This window comes from Uloborus diversus, chromosome 2 (genome assembly GCF_026930045.1).
Source record: "Uloborus diversus isolate 005 chromosome 2, Udiv.v.3.1, whole genome shotgun sequence".
Taxonomy (NCBI): Eukaryota; Metazoa; Arthropoda; class Arachnida; order Araneae; family Uloboridae; genus Uloborus; species Uloborus diversus.
In genome coordinates, this window is record NC_072732.1 from 156,092,174 (window position 1) to 156,116,474 (window position 24,301).

Below are 24,301 nucleotides of genomic sequence, written 5' to 3' on the forward strand. Positions count from 1 at the left end.
AACTGTCTACTCCCTTGCTCATTACCACCTCTTCCGGTAAGCTGTTCCAAGGTTCCACTACCCTGCTAAAATAATAATTTTTCCTAGTATCCATGTTAGCCTGAGATTTAAATAGCTTAAAACAATGACCCCTTGTCCTGTTTTCAGTGCTAAACTTCAGCCCCGTAACATCTTTCGTTTTAATAATTTTAAACAGCTGAATCATGTCCTCTCGGTCTCTTCTTTGCTCAAGACTGCATTTTAAGTCTTCTAAGCCTGGAATCGTAATCTAAGTGGGAAAGTCCACTTATTAGCCTTGTAGCCCGCCTTTGAACTCTTTAAAATACATTAATGTCTTTCTTAAGATAAGGAGACCAAAACTGAACAGCATACTCCAAATGGGTTCTTACCAAACTTCTATATAAGGGCAGAAGAACTTCTTTAGATTTGTTTCAAATAGATCTATTGATAAACCCAAGATAACTTAAGATAACTTAAGATACTTAATAAATATTATAACTATTAAGAAGAGTGATGATAAAAATATAATCTTACCTAGGAAATATATTTTCTAAATTGAGGTCCATAATGTCCCCAACTAAAATTTTTAATTTTCCTTCTGCAGCATCTGCAAGAATCTACATAAGTTAAAAATAATTAGCAAGATCAAACACATATATACTTAAATACAGTAACACTTTGCTTATACATCACTTCTCTGTGTCGTACATTAATTTACTAATGTCATCAAAAAAATAATACAATTTAACCAGGTCACTATTAAAAGGGGGTAACTCCCCCCCCCCCCCGGTTTTGAGAAATCAAGAGATTTACATATACTTGGCAGGGTTTCCGCTATGGTCACATTTCTCGCAAAATGAGAAAATACTAACTAAAATACAAAAGTGAAGCAAGTCATTTTTGTTTTTTTGCCCAAGTAAAAAGAATATAGAGTATTATAACCAATGGAAATTTTGTCCGAAAACAGTAAAAACGATAACCACATATATGCAAAACCATTAATTTTTGCATTAATGTTTTGAGTAGGGGGGAGGAGTATGTATTTAACTAAAAAACAATAAGTAGCAAAATTTGATGTAATGCTGATTCATTATTGCTTATTAGTAGCAAAAATTACTGTAATTTTTGTTGTTAAAAATGAAAGGAATACACAGAGATGATTTATTAAAAGATTTTCAAAATTAAAATAATGCTTTTTGTTATAAATCTCTTTATTTAGTTTACTTCAAGGGTGTAAGGAAGTTAAGAACAACAATCGGTAGATAAGGGTGTTTTACATTAATCTCCTCATTCACATTTTCATTTCAATACTTAAGTGTTCCATATGGGAAGAGTACTCTTAAATGTGGAAAACTTCTTGTATCCCACAAACTTGAATAAAATTCCTGTACCGTATAATATACTTGGGTATAAATCGAGAAATGTATTGCAAAAAAATGAGGTTTAAAGTTAGGGAGTCAACTTATATGTGGGGCAGAATTTCCAAAATTTTTCCTCGCTTTTTTCGTTTGAAGAAAAAAACACTTGAAACGTTAACATTTTCCCGAATTTAGTCCATGTCTTTTAAGCAGATGCTAAAGAACTAAATACTTAAACATTCTGCTATGATTTTACATGGTCTGACTGTGAAATAAAGAATTGTTTCTTGGCCTTTTGGCTAAGATCAAAGCGTGAAATAAAGAATAAATAATTAGAGTAAATGGTGGACTACACGAAAAGTGCGGGAATCGCCGTATTCACGAATTTTTCCAATAAATTCCATAAAATAAATTAATCTATTTTTAAAAAATTATGTAATATGGCTACAGCATAAAATTTTATTGGTATAACATCAAAATAAAAGCAACAATTTAAAAAAATTGTAACAGCAAACTCGAACGCTTTACAAAAGTCGCAATCGCAAAAATGAATCCCTTTTGGAGCAAAAGCATAAATATCGGATGTTTTTTAACATAACATTCATTTTCCTCCTTTTTATAAGGTTTAAATTTAAAATTAGCGGCAAAATGCTCCCGTTCTTATTTCCAAAAGTTGGAACTCGACTAACACATTGGTTTTCAATTTTTCCCCCCGAATTTTTCTCCTAAAAGTAGGTAGGGGTGACTTATACTCGAGACCAACATATGTGCGAGTATATCAGTCTGTGTTTCAAGCTTTTTTTATCATTGTATAAGGGTGCAAGCAGTTTAATTTGCTAGTTTCTAAGATAAGACTTACTTCTAAAGATGGTAGAAATCGAGCATCTTTTTCAATAACCACAACTTGTTTAGCTCCGTTTTGTAATATGGCACGAGTGATGTTACCAGGACCAGGTCCAACCTCACAGACATAACAATCTTTTATACTCCCAGTCTTAGTAACTATTTTGTTATTGATTCTGGAATCTAACAGAAAGTTCTGCGACAGCTTTCGTTGAGCACGGATCTTGTAAAGTCTTAAAAGATCTCGAGGCGAAGGTAGAGGAGGCAGGCGAAAAGCTTCATTTGTAGGAATAGCGCCTGGAATTTCTTTAGATATTATCTGACACAATCTTAAGCAAGATTTGAAAACCATTTTTCACCTAAAATTGAATTCAGCATTGATAAAAGTCATTAATATGACGCTCTCAATACAGTCAGACTTTGGTATAAAATTATAAAACTTTAACAATGCAGTTAACCACAGTGTACTAAAAAAAAAAAAAACTTTCACACACACACACAGTTTCTATTCTACAAATCTTTATAATCACTAGAAAATGGCCCATCAAGGTATAACGGTTGAAAATTGCATCCACATTTGAACAAAGCAATTGCCTGTTTTGGTGATATTTTAATGATTGAAATGTTAACCCAAACTCCAGTGGATTAACCCTAAACTTCAGTAGGTAGCGTTCATTGTTTACCACTTTTTCATTTCTTTATTCTCCTAAAATGAGTCTTACAGTAAAACAGTTAAGAGATGGGATCCAATTCAGCCTCGTCAATATAAAGCATTTGCCTGCATGTCAAACATTACCAAAAAATATTATCAAATTATCATGCCGTGGCGCGAGTTTCATTGTTGATGACGTCAGGAGCGTTATTCGATCATTCGCTATTATATATACATGAGGATTTTGTAGCCTTATAAATAGTCCTAACCACTATCTTATACCATTGACCTTACAATTCAAATTATACAATTTCAGTACGCACATTGAATGTAAATATGACTTATACTAATTCATTCAAACCCGTAATATCAATATTACACTAGTTTAAGAACATCAAAATCAGGAGTGGTAACTTATAAAACAATTTTTAAAATGTTAATTATGTTATTCTTTTATTGGAAGAATAGGTGTGAAAATTGTACTTGATAGAGGTGCGACATCGATGGAAAAACATCGATGTTTCAAAGCATCGATGTTTGAAATTAAAACATTGATGTTATTAATACATCGACTAAAAAACATCGATGTTTTGAAACATCGATCTTTTTATCAATTTTTTCCAAACATTTTTGAATATACTACACTACAGACTTACATATATGATAATCTCTAACAAAAGTTTCTTAGTCAGTTCTTAAGGTTTAGCTATTATTTCAGAAAATTCCAAGTAAAGCTAATATTAAATTATATTTATATATCCTCTAACCAACTACATACAACACCACGTCTCGCAAGTCAACAGAAAAAAAATAAACAAATCAGACCGGAGGAGGAGGAAGCTTTCCTGTCGCCATTTATGTTTACAATACATACATTGAAAAAATTCTCTATGTTTATTTTGAATGCATTTATTACTCCGTTGAAGCGGAAATAGTTTTGGGAAATTCCACATAATCTCAACACCCTAGCAGCAGCGGATTATTTTGCATAGTAGCTAAGAGGAGCACAACTCTTGCACTTTTCAAATTTAGGTGATGTCGATGATTCTGAGATTTAAATGTTTCTGGGTCAATTATAGATGCCATTGCTTTTTTTTTCTTTTCTTTTTCAAAATGAAGATCGATGTTCTCATGTTCTCAATCAATGTCGCTTCTATGAGAAATTTTATTATAATTTTCAACTAAAATACAAAAACATCAACATCGAAAAAACATCGAACCCAAAACATCGATGTTGCAAAAATATCGAAAGTAAAACATCAATGTTAAAAACATCGATGTTTTAACAAAAACATCGATGTTTCCTAAACATCGACATCAATGTCGCACCCCTAGTACTTGAGCTTTCATGAAATATCTAGGACAGCTTAGTTGTTATTAGCCTTTTGGAATACCAATATAGTGGACTCTACTCTGAACATTCATGAGACCAGATTATGGGGGGTGTTCATTATATACGGAAAGGGAAACTAGAAATGTATGCATATGTATTCTATTGCGTCAATGGACTATGTTCAGTACTTTGTCAAGTGAGCTGTACCAGTTTTTGAGATAGAGAGGCTGAATTTTAGATTGACGGCTAGTGAAATACCTAATTAAACTCGGTAGGGGCTAAACTCTTGCATTTCTTTCTTCTTTAATTTAAAAAGTTTTACGTAAAATTTAACTACAGAATATTACAACGCAGTTGTTGGTACAATACCTGTAAAAAAAATAGTAATTTTAATCTGTTTTTGCTTTGTGTATTCTCATGTGAAGTACTACATATTATCATCTAATTGTTTTAGTGAAATGGTTTCCAAGTGATTCTCAGCCGCATTTTGCTTGTAGGTAATCATACTTTAAAGGTCTTGAATACTACTCTATACAATGGTTGGATTCTTGAAATATGCAGTTCAGTGGCAGAAACTTCAGCCTCATATTGCTCAGCTGAATGATTTTATGGATTGCTAGGGATTGCTAGGGATGGCCTACATCTGAGCTCTACGGGGGTCAAAATGGTTAGTGGTCTGGTTTTAGAGGCTTCAGAATCAAAAAACTAAGTTGGAATGGGGGGCATGGTTTAAGGAGCAGAATTTGAAAGGGTACTAACTATCGGGATTTTAGTAGAAACGGAAATAGGGTGGCTAATAAGAGAAAAGATTTTAACACTTGGGATTCAAACAATCTTGCAGCATTAAATAAAAGTAAGATGGGCTTACTTAAGGTTTTTTATACAAATGCTCGTAGTATTAGGAACAAGATGGAAGAATTGAAAAGCATAATTATAGACGAGAGGTTGGATATTATTGGAGTTACCGAGACATGGGCTACCGAAAGTGATGATGATTTATTATCTATTGCTGGGTATAATTTGTTTAGACAAGATAGAGTAGGTAAAAGAGGTGGTGGGGTTTTATTTTATGTCAGAGGCACTTTAATGTGCAATGAATTGGTAATTAATGATAAACCTAATGAGATTGATATGATTTGGCTGGAGTTGATCAGTAATAAGGGCAAAAAACTACGTTTGGGGAATATTTATAGGCCACCCAACTTAAGCCATGGTCAAGACGAACAGATGTTTAGTATTATTAGTGACATTTCTAGCAAGGGATCAGTCATCATAATGGGAGATTTTAATTTTCCAGGAATTGATGGGAATAATTTTTACCAGCAGAGAAGAGGATTTTTTGAAAGTAATTGGTGACTGTTTCTTAGATCGAATTGTAACTCAAGGTACTCGACAGGACGCGATTTTAGATCTAGTTTTCTGCGACATGGAAGGCTCTGTTCAGGGGTTATGTGTAGGGGAATACATTGGAGATAGTGATCACAACAGTATTAGGTTTGGGATTAAATTTGATATGCACAAAGTAGAGAATTTTAGGTTTGTGCCCAATTTCAGAAATACTGACTTTGTGGCACTTAGGCAGAGTTTGAAAGCAGTTTTTTCTTCTGGATTGGACAATAGCGATGTGAATCTTCAGTGGGCAAAGTTTAAGGAAATTCTAGCGAATACGGTCGGAGATCGTGTTTCTTTTAGGAGAAAGGGTGTCAACACTAAAATTTGGCCAATGTGGTTCTCCAGGGAAACTAAAGATGCTCTAAATTACAAGCAAGCTGCTTTTCATAGGTTTAAAGAAACTGGTCACAGTGCAGATAGGCTCCAATATTGTAATGCAAGGCGTAAATTTTAGTATTTGGTACGGATTCAGAAAAGAGAGTTGGAGCAAAGACTGGCAGATAACATAAACATGAATCCCAAGAGGTTTTTTGCATACGTTAATTCGGGGAAAGTTCGAAATAGTAATATCGGGCCACTGGTTGATGAGCACGGAATTTTAATTCAGGACGATATTGCTAATGTTCTTAATAACTTTTTTTCGAGTGTTTTTAACGATAACTGTATCTCAACAGTTGACACCAACAAGACACAAGCTATAGTACAGCTTGAGGACTTTGTATTTTCCAGGGATGACGTTTTACTTCATTTGAAAAAAATTAAAGAGACTAAGGCTCCGGGGCCAGATAATATTTATCCGAAAATTTTAGTTGAATGTGCAGAGGAATTAGCAGATGTAATCGCAAACATTTGCAATGCTTCTTATAATTCGGGGACAGTGCCAGAGGACTGGAAGCTGGCTAACATTACACCGCTCTTCAAGAAAGGGTCTAAAGGGAGTGCGGGAAATTATAGACCTGTGAGTCTAACTTCGGTGGTTTGCAAAATTTTTGAAACATTGACGAAAATTAAGATAGTAAATTTTCTAGAGACTAATAATCTATTGACTAGTTTTCAGTACAGTTTTAGGAAAGGTAAATCTTGTGCAACTAATTTATTACATTTCTATGACAAAGTTACCATGGCTTTGGACAATAAGAAGCCTGTAGATGTTGTTTACATTGATTTTCAAAAAGCTTTCGATAAGGTACCGCATGTTGCTCTAGTTAGCAAATTAGCTGATATAGGAATAGGAGGGAAAACTTTCATTTGGGTAAAAAATTGGCTGACCGGAAGGAAACAAAGAGTAGTTGTAAGGGGAAACTATTCTAATTGGAGTGAGGTCTTAAGCGGGGTTCCTCAAGAATCAGTGTTAGGGCCTGTTTTGTTCATTGTCTTTATGAACAATATTCACAAAAATATTTCTGGGAACATGAATTGTTTTGCTGATGATGTCAAAGTTATGGGGACTGTAGAAAATGAAGAACAAGCAAATCAGCTGCAAGAGGATCTAGATCATATTACGGAGTGGGCTGATAAATGGGGTATGGCTGTTAATGTTGGGAAATGTCAAGTGCTACATTTAGGGCATGGAAATAAGTGTACAAGTTATTATTTGCAAGGTTCAGTCATTAGTCAGGCAGACAAAGTTACTGATCTGGGGGTCCTAATAAGTCAGGATTTAAAGTTTAGCCAACAGTGCAGCATTGCTAGCAACAAAGCCAATAAGATGCTTGGGTTTATCAATAGATCTATTTCAAATAAATCTAAAGAAGTTCTTCTGCCCTTATATAGAAGTTTGGTAAGACCCCATTTGGAGTATGCTGTTCAGTTTTGGTCTCCTTATCTTAAGAAAGACATTAATGTATTGGAAAGGGTTCAAAGGCGGGCTACAAGGCTAATAAATGGACTTTCTCACTTAGACTATGATTCCAGGCTTAGAAGGCTAAAAATGTAGTCTTGAGCAAAGAAGAGACCGAGGGGACATGATTCAGTTGTTTAAATTTATTAAAATGAAAGATGTTACGGGGCTGAAGTTTAGCACTGAAAACAGGACAAGGGGTCATTGTTTTAAGCTATTTAAATAGGCTAACATGGATATTAGGAAAAATTATTATTTTAGCAGGGTAGTGGAACCTTGGAACAGCTTACCGGAAGAGGTGGTAATGAGCAAAGGAGTAGACAGTTTTAAGAGGGCCATTGATCTTCACTGGGGATTGTAAATTGACTAGGACCAGTCTAGTTGGGCCCAGAGCCTGTTGCTGGTCGTCACTTTTGTATTTGTATGTATAATGCAGCAAAATATCCACACACACACAAAAAAAAATTCTTCTTCATCTTCTATTTGATACTCTTCAATCATTGTGATAAATTGTGAAGGTATTTCAGGTTTTCCAATCTGATGCTTAGGAATACCTGAAAACAGATTGTGAACATGTTCAGCAGGGTTGCCCCAACCTCCCAAGAGCAAAGGCACACCCTCACTCCCTACATGTTGTCAGGACCCCCTCCCTGAGTGAAAATTACCTCTTAAAACAAACCCCCTAAAAATTGCAATACCGCAGTATACGCCATGATCGCTCCCCTCCCCCCCTCCAAGTAGGCATCCCTGATGTTTGGTATATAGAGGTAATAATTCAATTCATTGGTACAAGATATTGCATCTTGTATTCTAAGACAACCAAACATATTAGGATTTAGAAGCAAAAAGCATAGCCCAAATGTATACAAAATGAGTACTGAAAATGTACACTTTCTGTGGAAGCTAATTGTGAACAAGTATTTAATTTCAACTCTTTTAACTCTAAAGCTGCCACATGATACTGCAGGGGCGGATCTAGAGGGGGGCCATGGGGGCCATGGCCCCTCCCAAAGCCTTGTGATTGTAGGAATTTTTTTAAGGAAAAAAGAAAAAAATATTAGGAAAAGATAATAAAATACAACTCATGTACTGAAAAAGAAGTATTTGGGAGATAATAGCCTTCATTGGGAGATAAATTATATCCCTATCCACAAAACAAAACTTTTCTTTCCAAAATTTTTCTCCATCTTTTACATCATTTCTTGATTCCAACTACAGACACTTGAACGATCTCTAAATGCTGCGGTTCTCAGAGTATACCTATTGTTCACAAGACTAGAGAGCCTAAATTTTCGTTTTTATGGTTTTTATTTCGAAACTAGGAGGATAACCCATTTTCCCAAGCTCTTTCAAATGATTTGATATGTAGCAAAAAAATGAATTTTACAAATACAAATACAAAAGTGACGACCAGCAACAGGCTCTGGGCCCAGCTAGACTGGTCCTAGTCAATTTACAATCCCAGTGAAGATCAATGGCCCTCTTAAAACTATCTACTCCCTTGTTCATTACCACCTCTTCCGGCAAACTGTTCCAAGGTTCCACTACCCTGCTAAAATAATAATTTTCCCTAACATCCATGTTAGCCTGAGATTTAAATAGCTTAAAACAATGACCCCTTGTCCTGTTTTCAGTGCTAAACTTCAGCCCCGTAACATCTGTCATTTTAATAAATTTAAGCAACTGAATCATGTCCCCTCGGTCTCTTCTTTGCTCAAGACTGTACATTTTTAGACTTCTAAGCCTGGAATCATAGTCTAAGTGAGAAAATCCATTTATTAGCCTTGTAGCTCGCCTTTGAACCCTTTCCAATGCATTAATGTCTTTTGTAAGGCTGCTCTTTAGTGAGGGAAAACATTGAAGTTAGGGTGTAAATGGCTTTCTTCCTTGAACGGCGGGAGTGAACTTCAATCAAGTGATTGACACTTCAATGGCCAACGGAGTGGACGGTAATCGATGTAAGGCAGGAACACGTGACCTGTCACAGCTGTCATTATTCTAGAGGAAAAGGATCCCCTAAATGACCCCCGTCGTGAAGAGCAATCAAAGAAATTAGCTGGCGGCCAAAACCCCACTTGAACAGTACTGACGCAAAGGTTGAACAGAACAGGAAATAAAGTCAGTACCAAAGGATCTGCGGTAATTTTTGAAACAAAGTTTTGTTTTTTGGATATGCGTTCCCAGATTTTATATTCATGAAAAATTGATGAATGAAATGAAAATTTATCATAAATTGAACAGGAAAAACGATTGTCTTATTTTTTTTTAAATGATGTTCTCAATTACCACGTCCGATTCTTATTTCGTTCATAAAGCTAATTCGTTTCTTGTCTGAAGTTTAATTAAAGAATGCAATTTTTTGCGTTAGGATACGATTATATATAAAAAAAAGGAAAACATAAGAGGTATAAGCTCAGTGTAAAACTGTGGTGTAGTCCCGGAAAAAAAGAGTGAGGGGTGAGGAGGGATGATTACATATCGGTTATCGGATATTTACAGTCAAGAGGTGGAACGATGATGATTTTATTTTTAATTATTGGGAGGACGGCAGAAATGGCGTAATCAGAAAACAATTTCTGATTAGGATATGGTTACATTTCAAAGAGGGAGGGGGGGAATCGCTATTTTTAGTACATATATATATATTTATTTATTTATGGTCGAAAAAGGAATACTTCTGCAATTTGATGGAGGATATGCAAAGCTGAACTGACATTTTTGTTAATTAATCAATTAATATTTTAGATATTTATTTATATTTCTCCGGTGATTCTTCATGCGCAGGGCTGCATTTGTTTACTATCAGTAAACAAATCATCCCGCAAAAACATAGATAATCAGCATGGTGACTAGAGCAACATACACAAGACTAAATAATTAATATACTTCTTAAAATTGAAATTCTTTTTCAATAATAATAATTATAATAATAATAATAATATTAATAATAATAATATTAATAATAATAATATTTTATGCATCAGACGAAAAGTGCAACAGGCTATAATAATAAGTAGTTGGTGAGTCTTTTATTGAGGTGTATTTTCAAAGCACGCAGTTATATGATGTTTGAGAACATTTGAAAATACATTTCGTGGGTGGAATTACACGAGCAACAGGGAATTACTTGCAATAATGCACTTAAATTTAAAATACAAGCTGCAGTTTACTTGCATACATTAGTTATGCATTGCTTTCTGCGGTTCAAAATAGTAATAATAACAATAACCAGAAATGCTTTCCTTTCTGCAGATACTATGGTGAGAAAAGCAACGGTTAAAAGCAATTTTCAGAAAATTCATTCATGCTCGCATTTCGAAATTAAATGAAACCTCTTTACTACCACACAAAGTTGAGAGCTTCGTGCAAACGAAGTCCTAAACTTGATAGCTACACTCAATCAAGCTTTCATTGATGCAAATTATTGCAATCAATCAAACAATCGTAACAATTACGCGGAATATTTCCGGATTCGCTTTTTCCCTACTTACGTCAATTGTTTGCTCGTAGAACGTGAACAATGTCTTACACACATAATTTATATTCAGAAAAAAATATCAGAATTGAAAATATAATCCGACATTTGCAAATCACACACATTAGTATACTATCCTTTAAATTTAAAAAATATTTCAATTTAATTTTTCTCTTTTTGTATAAAAGTATTCATGAAGCAGAATTTATAAATTGTTGAGTATACTAACATTTATTGCTCTAATTTTTATTTTTTTGATCTCTTCTCGACTTCCCGGGGGAAATTTTAAACTGTTAGCAAAATTAGGGTAACTCAAATAACTCTAGCACATAAAAAAGAAATCTGTCATGCCCAATAAAAACTTTTTGAATGATGTAAAAGACAGAAACACATGTTTCTATCCCTATTGATAAAGATGTTTTTGTTCTTAGTAACCCCGAAACAAGTGTAATTAAATTTGCACGTTTGTACATTAAGTTGCATGAGACTAATACCAATCATTCGCCCTCGAATACCTTATTATTGCTTGACCAAGACCAAATATATTCTTTTTTTGAGCGACCATGGTTGCTTATTGTTTTCATTTGTCCGTAGTTGATGTTCTTTCAACTTTATTTTTCTATGCTTTTAATGCAAACTCGTCTGTTCCACCTGTCTTTCCGAGCATGTCCCTCGCCATCGACTTTATTTATTCCTGACCCTCTCGATACTTTTCAGACAAAAACAGCATTCAGTCAACAACGTCCAGCATCCAGCCCCTGGAATTCATTTGAATGTAGACGTCTTGTATTCAAATCATGACTTTTACAAATATGATTCGGATAGGAACCATTTGTAGAAATAAGAAACCCAACGAGTAGGGTCCTACCACAATTCGTGATTGCGAAAAACATAATTTAAATTCAAGACGTCAAAATTCAAATGAAAGCCATGTGCTGGATGCTAAATGTTTCTTACTTTTCTGTTTGGTTTTTTTTTTTTTTTTTTGAATTTTTTCCCCCCATTTATGAGTAATATCAAGTAATGATAATGTTTCAAGAAGCCATTTTAAATCGGGTGTTCCAAAATATTTTTAAATGTGTAAATTGTAAATAAAATATGCACTTTAAAAAGCAAGAAATAGATAAAAGTCAAAAACAACGTCTTAAAAGCACAAGTAAAAGATGTAAAAGTTTAAAATGCAAACATGTTTCAGAGATAATAGCCTCCTTCCTCAGTGTGTAAATGTGAAACCGTGAAAGGCTGAAATGAATCTTCTTTGTCTTACATTTTGACACGAAATGTAACTCGATACCAAGATTTTTATTCATTTATTTTTTATTCATTTATTTATTTTTTGTTTATTTTCTTTTTCAATGCATTCCTATACGAACGGATTTAATTTATTTATAGACAAAAAGTTTTTCCACCCATCTAAAACAATTCGTTTGTTGAACTACAAATTATAAGTGTGGAAAATGCATTGCTTGATTGAAAACTTGTGGCTATGTATTTGTTTTTTTATCCAGGATATTAAAAAACTTTGACCTTTGACACTTTGAATTAAAATTCAACAAGAAATTTGGTTTTTGGTACTAATATTCAAGCCGTATATATTGTGTTTATGGTTCAGTTCCCTTCTTGTTGTTCACCTTTTGAAAAGCGAAATTGAGGCTATAAACGAAAATTGTTATTCGGTTCCTTAGACTTCATTATGAACAGGCGTGACTGCACAGTGCATAACACACAAATATATACAGTAGAAGACCGTTATAACACACACCTTGGGACCAGAGCTTTTGCGTTATACAGGTTTTTGCGTTATATAGATCATTTCACAAATTTTGAAACTAATATTCAGAACACATCTATATATTAGTACTTCAGAATGAGTTTTATCTGCAAATGAGTATTACAATTAGTTATTCACAAATAAATATGTTTCACAATTAAAATCCTGCACTTCTGCTAGCTTCATGGTTTGCATAACAGCTGCATTTTCAAGAGCCATTTGATATTTTCTGTTTACTATGAGTACTAATTTTCAATTTAAATGCTTTGAAATAAGATAGAAAGATGAAAAACTTTCAAAATTTAATTTGCCTAACAATTTTTATTTTTACAAAGCAAAACAGGGATTTTTTAAACTTCAAAATCTATTGTTTACTTCTGAAAAGTAGTGTGGTTTATAGAGAATTGCGTTATACAGGTCGGCGTTATAATGGTCTTCTACTGTATTGATAAAGACCGGCCAAAATTGAAAAACCTTAGGTTTCAGGAAAATGTTTTAGACGTCAGACAAATTATTTGTCTCACGACTACCGAAAGATTCTTAGAACATTGTGTATTCATCCAGTTAAAAACAAAATGGTCAGTATTCTCCCCCTTCCCCCATCAGTTCTCTAATTATCTGTAAATTTAAAGCAGTGGTTCCCAATCTTTTGCACGTTGCGACCCTTTTTTGTCCAAGTAAAGGACCTGTGATCCCGTAACCTACATGTCAGTAAAGTATCGCTAAGTGTGGACCTAACCTGGCAACATTGTGAAAGCTACGTTAGATCCTACATTACAAAACTGCTATGTTAGATACGATCCACCCCCAACTATACTGTGGTAGGAATAATGTTTCGACCGAATAAGAAATGCTACATGACCCCATTTGGGGTCACGACCCTGGGAACCCACCCCTGCTTTAAAACAATTTTTTTATACTCATTCATGTTTTAAAGAAATGCAGGTATGTATCATTTTTCTCCTTAGAAAGTTTTCAAAAGAAAAATTCAGTGAAATCCTGTTACAACGTATATCAGTATAACGAAATACCCGTTTCAACCAAATAAGTTTTCAGTCCCGATTTTGAAGTTCATTGTTACTGGATTTCACTGTATTATGAATTACGTGATCAATGTGTACATACCTTGTAAAGAATTTTTTACGAGTTTGGCTCGAGAAATTATTTTCAAAAATGTTTGTTGAGCTGTGGAAAGCATTTTATGCGTTTACATTTGTAGTAACATAGTATAATATAGACAAAAATAGATTCCAAATATCTAGTAAGTATCTGGAATACGGTTTTGGAAACCGTTTTTTTTTTTTTTGAAATGGTCGCATTATTTCGAACAAAGTCTCAAAAGAGTGCTGGAAATATGTTGCCAGATTTTTTATGGAGCAAAATATTAAACAGTACCAACCACCTTTTTCAACGAAATTCATTTTTTCTCGAATTTTAAACAATCAAAGAATGGATATTTCAAAAAAGCAAAAAGTACACGACACAGACAGAGGCTTGAAAAATACTCGGGGGGAAAAAAATTACATGAAAAGTTCAAAGGAATTTGTAAAACCTTCATCCAACTTTCCCCGTAGGTTAACATTGGATCTGTAGGCTTTCAGACTCTCAGTGAAAAGATGCGTCTACATTGTTTCTATGGTTCAGGGAAAAAAATCTCGAATCTCTGTGTTTAGCTGATTTTTCATGAATGTGTGTAAGAGAAATATTTTATATTTGACAAAAAGTACTTTTTAATATCATTTTGTGATAAATGTAGGTAACTCAGCACCAATTTATTTCATGCACGTTGTTCTTTACACATTCATCTGATATAGTAAAAAGTTTCATTGCAATCCGGCGATTAGATTTTTTTTGTCGCTGTTTCCAAAGCGTCAAGTTTAGCATGTTTTTCTACTGGAACAGCCTTAATATACATATTTATCTTTCTTTGGATGCACCAGCTCCATTGTTTATGCCTTTTTGATGTAGTGAAAAGTAATGGGGGTAATGCATCCCCAGAAATAGAAATATTCATTAATGTTTTATTATAAGCATACTTAAGATCATTTTAATCTTAATTATATCCGTGAATTAATTTGAGTAACATGGAAAGGTTCTTCACTGAAGGTCTGCGATGCAACTTTACGCAAAATGCGATACTTCCTTTTTTTAAATTTACAACGTGATTTTTTTTTTTTTCGGATATAGGGTTTATAGGTGTAAGTCCTATACTCTGTTTTGATGCCAAAAAATAAGGGAAAAAATTGTAAAACAAACTCTTAGAAAAAAGGATGGGTTTTGATGATTAAAAAAATATAATAAGTGGTAATACCCCCCATGAGTTAACCAATTTCCTCCATATGTACTTGCGTACAAACTTAGCACCTCTCTAGTCCCTCAGAAAAGAATTAATGTATAATATAACAATTCCTTCCCCTCCAAATAAAAATAATGGCTATGAAAGGTTAAAAATGTACAGTCTTGAGCAAAGAAGAGACCGAGGGGACATGATTCAGTTGTTTAAATTTATTAAAATGAAAGATGTTACGGGGCTGAAGTTTAGCACTGAAAACAGGACAAGGGGTCATTGTTTTAAGCTATTTAAATCTCAGGCTAACATGGATATTAGGAAAAATTATTATTATAGCAGGGAAGTGGAACCTTGGAACAGTTTACCAGAAGAGGTGGAGCAAGGGAGTAGATAGTTTTAAGAGGGCCATTGATCTTCACTGGGGATTGTAAATTGACTAGGACCAGTCTAGCTGGGCCCTGTAAATCTTGTACACCTCACCAGGTTTTTCCCCACAAGAAAGGAGGGACCGGTGGGAGGCGTGGCTTAGTAGAGGAATTGAGCTTTTTCAAAAACATTTCAGATGGTTGGAACCCCGATATTTTTTTAGAAATGGTCGCATCATTTCAAACTTAGTCTCAAAAGAGAGATGGAAATATTTTGCGTGTTGGGGCGTTCTTAAAATTTCGATAGCATGATTTGCAGATTTTTTACAGAGCGAAAGGTTCAACAGTAACTCGTTTTCGAAGAAATTCTTTTTTTCTCGAATTTTAAAAAATCGAAGAATGGACGTATCAAAAAAGAAAAAACTAAAAGATACAGACATAAGCTTGAAAAATACTCAGAAAAAAAACTGACCCGAAAACTTCAAAGGAATTTTGTAAAATAACATTCAACTTTCCCCGTAGGTTAGCATTGGATCCGAAGCTTTCAGACTCTCAGAGAAGAGCACCCTTAAGATAAGGAGACCAAAACTGAACAGCATACTCTAAATGAGGTTTTACCAAACTTCTATATAAGGGCAGAAGAACTTCTTTAGATTTTTTTGAAATACATCTATTGATAAACCCAAGCATCTTATTGGCCTTGTTACTAGCAATGATGCACTGTTGGCTAAACTTTAAATCTTAACTTATTAAGACCCCCAGACCAGTAACTTTGTCTGCTTGACTAATGACTGAACCTTGCAAATAATAACTTGTACACTTATTTCCATGCCCTAAATGTAGCACTTGACATTTCCCAACATTAACAGCCATACCCCATTTATCAGCCCACTCTGTAATATGATCTAGATCCTCTTGCCGCTGTTTTGCTTGTTCTTCATTTTCTACAGTCCCCATAACTTTGACATCATCAGCAAAACAATTCATGTTCCCAGAAATATTTTTGTGAATATCGTTCATAAAAACAATGAACAAAACATGCCCTAACACTGATCCTTGAGGAACCTCGCTTAAAACCTCACTCCAATTAGAATAATTTCCCCTTACAACTACCCTTTGTTTCCTTCCGGTCAGCCAGTTTTTTACCCAAATGAAAATTTTCCCTCCTATTCCTATATTAGCTAACTTGCTAAGTAGAGCAACATGCGGTACCTTATTGAGAGCTTTTTGAAAATCAGGGTAAACAACATCTACATGCTTCTTATTGTCCAAAGCCATGGTAACTTTATCATAGAAATGTAATAAATTAGTTGCACAAGATTTTTACCTTTCCTGAAACCGTACTGAAAACTAGTCAATAGATTACTAATCTCTAGAAAATTTACCATATTAATTTTTATCAATGTTTCAAAAATTTTGCAAACCACTGAAGTTAGACTCACGGGTCTATAATTTCCCGCACTCCCTTTAGACCCTTTCTTGAAGAGCGGTGTAATGTTAGCCAGCTTCCAGTCCTCTGGCACTGTCTCTGAGTTATAAGAAGCATTGAAAATATTTACGATTACATCTGCTAATTCCTCCGCACATTCAACTAAAATTTTTGGATAAATATTATCAGGTCCCGGAGCCTTAGTCTCTTTATTTTTTTTCAAATGAAGTAAAACGTCATCCCTGGAAAATACAAAGTCTTCAAACTGTACTATAGCTTGTGTCTTTTTGGTGTCAACTGTTGAGATACAGTTATCGTTAAAAACACTCGAAAAAAGTTATTAAGAACATTAGCAATATCATTATCGTCCTGAATTAAAATTCCGTGCTCATCAACCAGTGGCCCAATATGACTATTTCGAACTTTCCCCAAATTAGCGTATGCAAAAAACCTCTTGGGATTCCTGTTTATGTTATCTGCCAGTTCTTTGCTCCAACATTCTTTTCTGAATCCGTACCAAACACTTAAATTTACGCCTTGCCTTACAATATTGGAGCCTATCTGCACTGTGACCAGTTTCTCTAAACCTATGAAATGCAGCTTGCTTGTAATTTAGAGCATCTTTAGTTTCTCTGGAGAACCACATTGGCCAAATTTTAGTGTTGACACCCTTTCTCCTAAAAGAAACATGATCCCCAACCGTTTTCGCTAGCTTTTCCTTAAACTCTGCCCACTGAAGATTCACATAGCTATTGTCCAATCCAGAAGAAAAAACTGCTTTCAAACTCTGCCTAAGTGCCACAAAATCAGTATTTCTGAAATTGGGCACAAACCTAAAATTCTCTACTTTGTGCGTATCAAATTTAATCCCAAACCTAATACTGTTGTGGTCACTGTCTCCAATGTGTTCCCCTACACATAACCCCTGAACAGAACCTTCCATATCACAGAAAACTAGATCCAAAACAGGGTTGGCAGGTTTTTGCCGAGGTGGTAAAAACCACTGGTAGAAACCGGTTAAAACCGGCATGGCAAAAACCCCTTTCTGCCACATTTATGGCAGAAACTCAAAAAATGACATAAATGCAACTCCTGACATACAATAGAAAATGTATAAGGAAAATAATTAAATATTAACCCAAATACAATTTATTTACAACACTATCACCATTCAAAATCAAATTTTACATTGTTTTCCCACTGCAGCAGCCTGTAACAAAATAAAAGTTTTGACGCTGTTTCTAAACCTAACCAATTTCCCAATTTGTTGTGCACAGAGGAGAAATTTGAGAAGGTTCTTTCAATCCCAGCAGAACTAGCTGGCATTATCATCAAAGAACAAGCAAGACTCACATAACTTTCATCTATAGCACATTTTTTCAAACTGGACCACCATGTGGTATTTGGAGTAGTTGTTACAACGTGATTGGAAAAATAGGTTTTGGGAAAAGGGGCCGATTTGTTTTGTAAAGAAATGGTATAAGGTACATAATCAGGGTTAATATTTGTGAGTAAAATGCGGGCACTTTCTTCTTGATTACATGATAAATTTACTCCCAAATACTTTGGATGGAGCATATAGGCGAGTAAATGATTATCAGTAACTGCTTGATTAAGCTCTTTGAGAATAGCTTTGTTCAGTTATATTAAGTGTAAAATGAGAAGTTCTTGAATTTTAGAGTTTAATGAAATAAAACAAATCTGTATTTATTTAAATATTTGATATATATATATATATATATATTTCACTTTATATTAAATGCAAACAAAATAATTATAAACAACAAACTGAAAAATTTGTTACTTACAACATTAAAAGGCTAACATTTCGAACACATAGCAATTTCAACTATGATAAATTTTACTTTGCTTTTAAATGTCAGTTTTGTTATTTAACATATTTTTACACTAATTATTAAATAACTATTATATTAAGTTTTTGCAATGACGAAATGGAGTTATATTTTTTATTTTACTTAATTGCCTGTCATTAAGTAATTACTAGAGCTATTTAAAAAGTTTTCTAGTTTTTGCCAGTTTCTACCAGTTTCTGCCGGTTTTTACCGGTTATAACCAGTTTCTGCCACTGGCAGGGCAAAAACCAGTTTCTGCCGGCAAAAAGCCAACCCTGATCCAGAATCACATCCTGTCGAGTACCCTGAGTTATAATTTGATCTAAAAAAGTCACCAATTACTTTCAAAATTTCCTCTTCTCTGCTATTACTATGGTAAAAATTATTCCAATCAATTCCTGGAAAATTAAAATCTCCCATTATAATGACTGACCCCTTGCTTGAAATGTCACTAATAATACTAAACATCTGTTCATCTTGACCCTGGCTTAAGTTGGGTGGCCTATAAATGTTCCCTTTAAGTCTTTTATTTGGAAAAAATGTCAACGGAAACTAGCTTATTGTAACAGTCCTTATCACTTAACTTGCTTAAAAGCAACTTAAATGAATTTTTTTGGGACTTCAATTACAAACAAGTTTTGATAGGACCCCCTCCCTCCCTAGTTTATATCATGAGGAGGAAGGAGGTTTTTTGGAGGAGCTCACAAAATTTTACATCCCTTTCTAAAATGTGTATAAATATAGTTAAAAATCGAATTTTTAGATCCTCGAAGGCAAAATATTTGCAGGAAGGAAATAGTTTAAGCACTTCCAAACTTCCTTTAATGTAAGCAAACATTACCTAAAGGTGCATTTTTAGGCTGGACATTTTATTTTTTATGGTTTTAATTACGAAACTAGGAGAAGAACCACCTTTTCCCATGCCCTTTCACAAATGCCTTGATCTGTAGCAAAAAATTGCATTTTAAGTCTTTTATTTGGAAAAAATGTCAATGGAAACTAACCTGTCCAGCCCTTATCACTTAACTTGCTGAAAAGTAACTTAAATGATTTTTTTTTTTGGGGGGGGGGGGGACTTCAATTACAAACGAGTTTTGATAAGACCCCCTCCCTCCCTAGTTTATATCGTGATGATAGCTTTAAAAGGAGGTTTTTTGGAGGATCTCATGAATCTTCCATCCCTTTCTAAAATATATATAACTATATTTAAAAATCGAATTTATAGAGTCTCAAAGATAAAATATTTCCAGGAAGGAAGGATTCTAAGCACCTTCACACTTCCTTTAATGTAAGCAAACATTACCTAAAGGTGCATTTTTAGGCTGGACAACTGAAGAGCTATAGAAGAGCATCCCCCCCCCCCCCTCTTCTAACTTATCAATGTATGACAGTATATTTTGGTTTCTAAGCTTTACTTTCAAAAAATAATTTTGGGCGCTGTTTCAAAAGCAGTTTTGGGCGCTGGCCCCAAAAATATTTTGGGGCCAGCGCCCGAAATCTGACCATTCTCTATACATCATCAAAAAATCACAAAATGCGTTTATAGTTTCCTAATTTTCGAAAATTACTCAGAAATATAAATTTTGAAATATTTTCGAGGGAGATTCCTAAATCCACCCCCTCACCTAATGTCTCGATACCCCGAAAATTGAGTTTTTAAAACTTCATTTCAATAAAATTTCTGTGGAGTTATCATTGCCCAATTTTCCAATAGGCAAAGTAGGCAGCTGCCTAAGGCGGAAAAAATTTTAGGGGCGGCAAATTTTGCTTCAACGACATATTTTTTAAATAAATTTGTTGTTCTTGACAATAAAATATTAGCATTCTTTCATTTTCCACAGGGGCAATTTTTTCTTGTAATTTAATAATGATTACTTTCACACATCTTATGAAAGTCAAATGTTTTTCAATCATGGTATTTGCCGAATCCTCATCAAAATTTGCAGAATAAAAAATTTTTTGTGAGATCACTGTGATCATTTCATTGGCGCGTCTCAGAATGTGAAACGCCATCATTTCTTCATAAGTTTGACAGTTTGAATCTGGGGAACACTTTTTTACGTTTTTTTAAGTCAAGGATATTTTGCTTCTTTTAGGGGGAGGGGGGGGCAGCAGATTTCAAATTTGCCTAGCGGCGGCATGGAGCTAAATTCGGCCCTGGGGAGTTTTTTCAAAAATTTCGGATGGCTCCTCCCAAAACAATCGGCTGGATCCGCCACTGTGATACAGTTATAAAATAACGATAAATAAATATGGGATGATATGAAAGTATAAAATTATTTTATCCACAAATCATACCGAATTACTGTTATTTCTTTCATAAATAACCAAATTAGTTATAAGACATCGTACATCATTCAATGATTCAACATTATCAAAATACTTTAAAACTACCGAAACGAACAAAAAATAAAAAAAATTAGCATGAAAATCGGTCAATGCAGGAACGATCCTGACAGATAAACGGGAGGCAACCCTATATTTTGGCGCTAAATGATATCATTCTCAGACTTGGCGACAAGGATTCTTCCTGTACCTCGTGCGTGGTTTAAAAAATGGCTTGAAGAATGTTGTAATGAGTAATGTGTTGATGTATTTATTATGATGAGAGTTTTACAATTAGATATGCATGAAAGTAAGTGAAATATTTTCTTGGATGTGACTATATTAAGTTGTATCTTTTTGTTTTTTTTATTTTGAAAAAGAGCGTTCTCCTTTATTTATGCTTACTGTCTGACCACGGATTGTATGGAATGACAAACACCGTTTTACAGCCGGAAATGGATAAATTTATTATTTTTTACCGATGTCAGCTTTTGCAGAAGCAGAGTCTCATTCAAATGAGCGGAATACGCGCATCAAATTTTTACTTTTCCCCCTTATTCACATAGATTCGTTGATCTGGACGTTTGAAAATTCCATGCAATCTGGTTGGACAGTACAACGGTCATGAAATTAAAACCATGTATTAAGATTTATTATGGCTAGGCCTTAGGTTTTTTCCTAGATTATCATTCTATGCATCTGTACTTTCTATCCGGACAAAATTTATATTTATTTATGCCATAATTAGACGTCATTCAGATATCTAATATAATATGGGAAATTGTTGTTAGACGTTAGCTTGCATAGGGGTGCATTAAATAAACGTTTCTTGTGTGCTTGAGATTTTTGCTTCCCCCCCCCCCCTTGAATGAAACTATTAGGCTTCTTTTAATTTCCCGCCTAAATTAACGTACATTTCTTTAAGACGTCCTTAAGGATTCTTCCTGTAAGCGTGCATGTATTCACATCATTAAACGTTTATCCTTTGTGAAACATTTAGATTTTTCCTTGCATAATTAAAGCTACTGAGTTGCTTAATTATCCAAAATTAACAATCATTTTTCTCAGACGTGTTGACTTTTGTCAGAATTGTTCCTGTCAGCCTTTAGCGTGCGTAGATCTGCGTCAACTGGAAATCTGTTATCGTGAGTAAATTGTTTAATTTCCTTCATTTAGTAAAACCATTTTGATGTATGATTAATTTAATTACTGCCAGAATTAAATTTATTCCTGTCATCTATTCTTAAGGGCAGATTCCTCCTGTTAGCCATTAGCGTGCAAAGATGTGTTTCTAATGAACGCTATTGAAAATCGTATTGTAAAGCATTTTTGTTCCTTGAACAATTAGGAATATTTAGCAGCAAATTTAATTTTCTGCCAAAATTAACTTTCTTTCAGATATCAAGTCTTAAGTAAGGATTCTTTCTGTCTCCTGTGTAGTTGAGCATCAAATGACTTCATTCTGACACTTATTTTCTTTTCCTGTTGCATAGTTGAAACTATTTAGGGCCATTCCTCCGTCACATGTGGGACAAAAATACGCTTAAATTTCATTAACATTTCATCATATCTCTTAATATTTTAATGAGACTGGGGTAAGCAATTATTTTAATCTTTGAATTTGATACAAAGATACTTCTGAAACAATTTTGTTATTTAAATTAAAATTTATTTTCATGCGTCACGTGCAGAACATCTAAAGTCAACCTCTGGTAACTTGCTTGTGGATAAGCTAATATTTTTGCTCTATTAATACAGCAATGACGAAACAAATTGCAGATTTTGAAAGCTATGGTTCCAATGTAAAGGAAACATATCTCATAAGTTTAGAAATAATTATTTAAACCATTGAAGAAAAAAAATATGTCTATGCCTATTCCATTGAAAATGGTCATTTTGTCCCGCACGTGACAGTTTCTGTATTTCATAAAAAAGAAATAATTTTAGAAGAAAGTTTTGGCTAAAGAAATCACACATGCGTTTGTGATGTCTTAAGCAACAAAATTTTGTTCATTATCCTTTTTAATTATTATTTTTTATGAAATATACAAAACGTCACATGCAGGAAAAAATTACCGTTTTCCGTGGAATAGCCCTTTAACTGTTCAATTTCCCAGCAAAATATTTCCTTCAAAAATTAAATCTGTAAAGGTTCTTCCTGTTAAGTCCCCTTCCTTTCAACTATCATATCTTTTCTTCTTGTTGAATATTCTCCCTATTAGCCTTCCCGGATGTGCCAAAAATGAACATTTATTAATTTTCATATTCTTGGTGTCAGAAATCAGTATGCTGTTTAATTTACTGTCAAAATTCATGAATTTTAGGTATTATTCTTATCCAGCATTATAGATGTGTAACAAATAGGTATTTATCATGAGTAAAATACTTATTTCCTAATCCTTACATAATTGAAACTATTTAGCTGTTTAATTCATTACTTAAAATTATATGCCAGATTTTTAATCTCTACTGAACTTTAACTTTGTCTAGCAACAAATGAAAGATTTTTGTAGTTTGCTAAGAGCTAAATTATTTAAGCATGAAACACTATTCTATTAAATTAGTAGGGCACCTGGTACATTTGTCAATAGAACCTGAAGTATAAGTTCACCTTTCAGTGAGCAGTCATTGTTACAGCAATGATTGAAATCTTTGAGATTGTGGATTTTTCACTGGTCAGTCATCAGTTCCAAGTTCATCTGATGCACAACATTCCTGCGGACGTGTATAAAAATGCTTTATTTCAGTGTGCCCAAAGTTTAATGTTCTATTTGTATTATGAATACATTTTTCTTTTATTGTTTATTTTTCAGAAGGGTTCCTCCATGTTAGTTTACCAAGATGTCAATTGTTTGATCCTGAATAGCGAGAAGTTGAATGATTTCATGGAAACTTAAAGCACAACACTAGTTGAATTTAGACCTTGCATGACAGTTACTTTATTAAAGTCTGCTGCAAAGTCTTAATTTTGCTGGTAATAATGCTTTAACTGGACCTTTCAATGAACAAGAACAACCATTAGAATCTTTGAAATGCTGGGTCTATGCTTTGCAGTCAGAAATCAGTATTAAGTTCATCTGATGCACAAACTTCCTGTGGGATAAGTATAAAAATAATTATTTCAATGTGCCCAAAGTTGAATATTCAATTTGTATTGTGAATTATGAATACATTTTTTGTTTATTGTATATTTTTCAGAATTGTTTTTCCATGTTAGTTTTCCAAGATGGCAATTGTTTGATCCTGAATAGCGAGAAGATGGATGATTTCATGGAAACTTAAAGCATGACACTAGTTGAATTTAGACCTTGCATGACAGTTACTTTATTAAAGTCTGCTGCAAAGTCTTAATTTTGCTGGTAATAATGCTTTAAC

General features: G+C 33.9%; 1 protein-coding gene across 1 annotated transcript in view; it reads right to left on the reverse strand.

Annotated features, from left to right (window-relative positions):
* LOC129216104 (dimethyladenosine transferase 1, mitochondrial-like) overlaps window positions 1-21,027 on the reverse strand; it is a 52,945-nt gene extending 31,918 nt beyond the window's left edge. Inside the window, exons 1-3 of the mRNA XM_054850258.1 lie at window positions 20,900-21,027; window positions 2,218-2,560; window positions 535-617 (exon numbers count right to left, since the gene is read on the reverse strand). Coding sequence (XP_054706233.1) covers window positions 535-617; window positions 2,218-2,553 — 419 coding nt within the window. The 5' untranslated portion in view covers window positions 2,554-2,560; window positions 20,900-21,027. The remainder of the gene's footprint in view (window positions 1-534; window positions 618-2,217; window positions 2,561-20,899) is intronic.
* Between the last annotated feature and the right edge of the window lie 3,274 nt (window positions 21,028-24,301).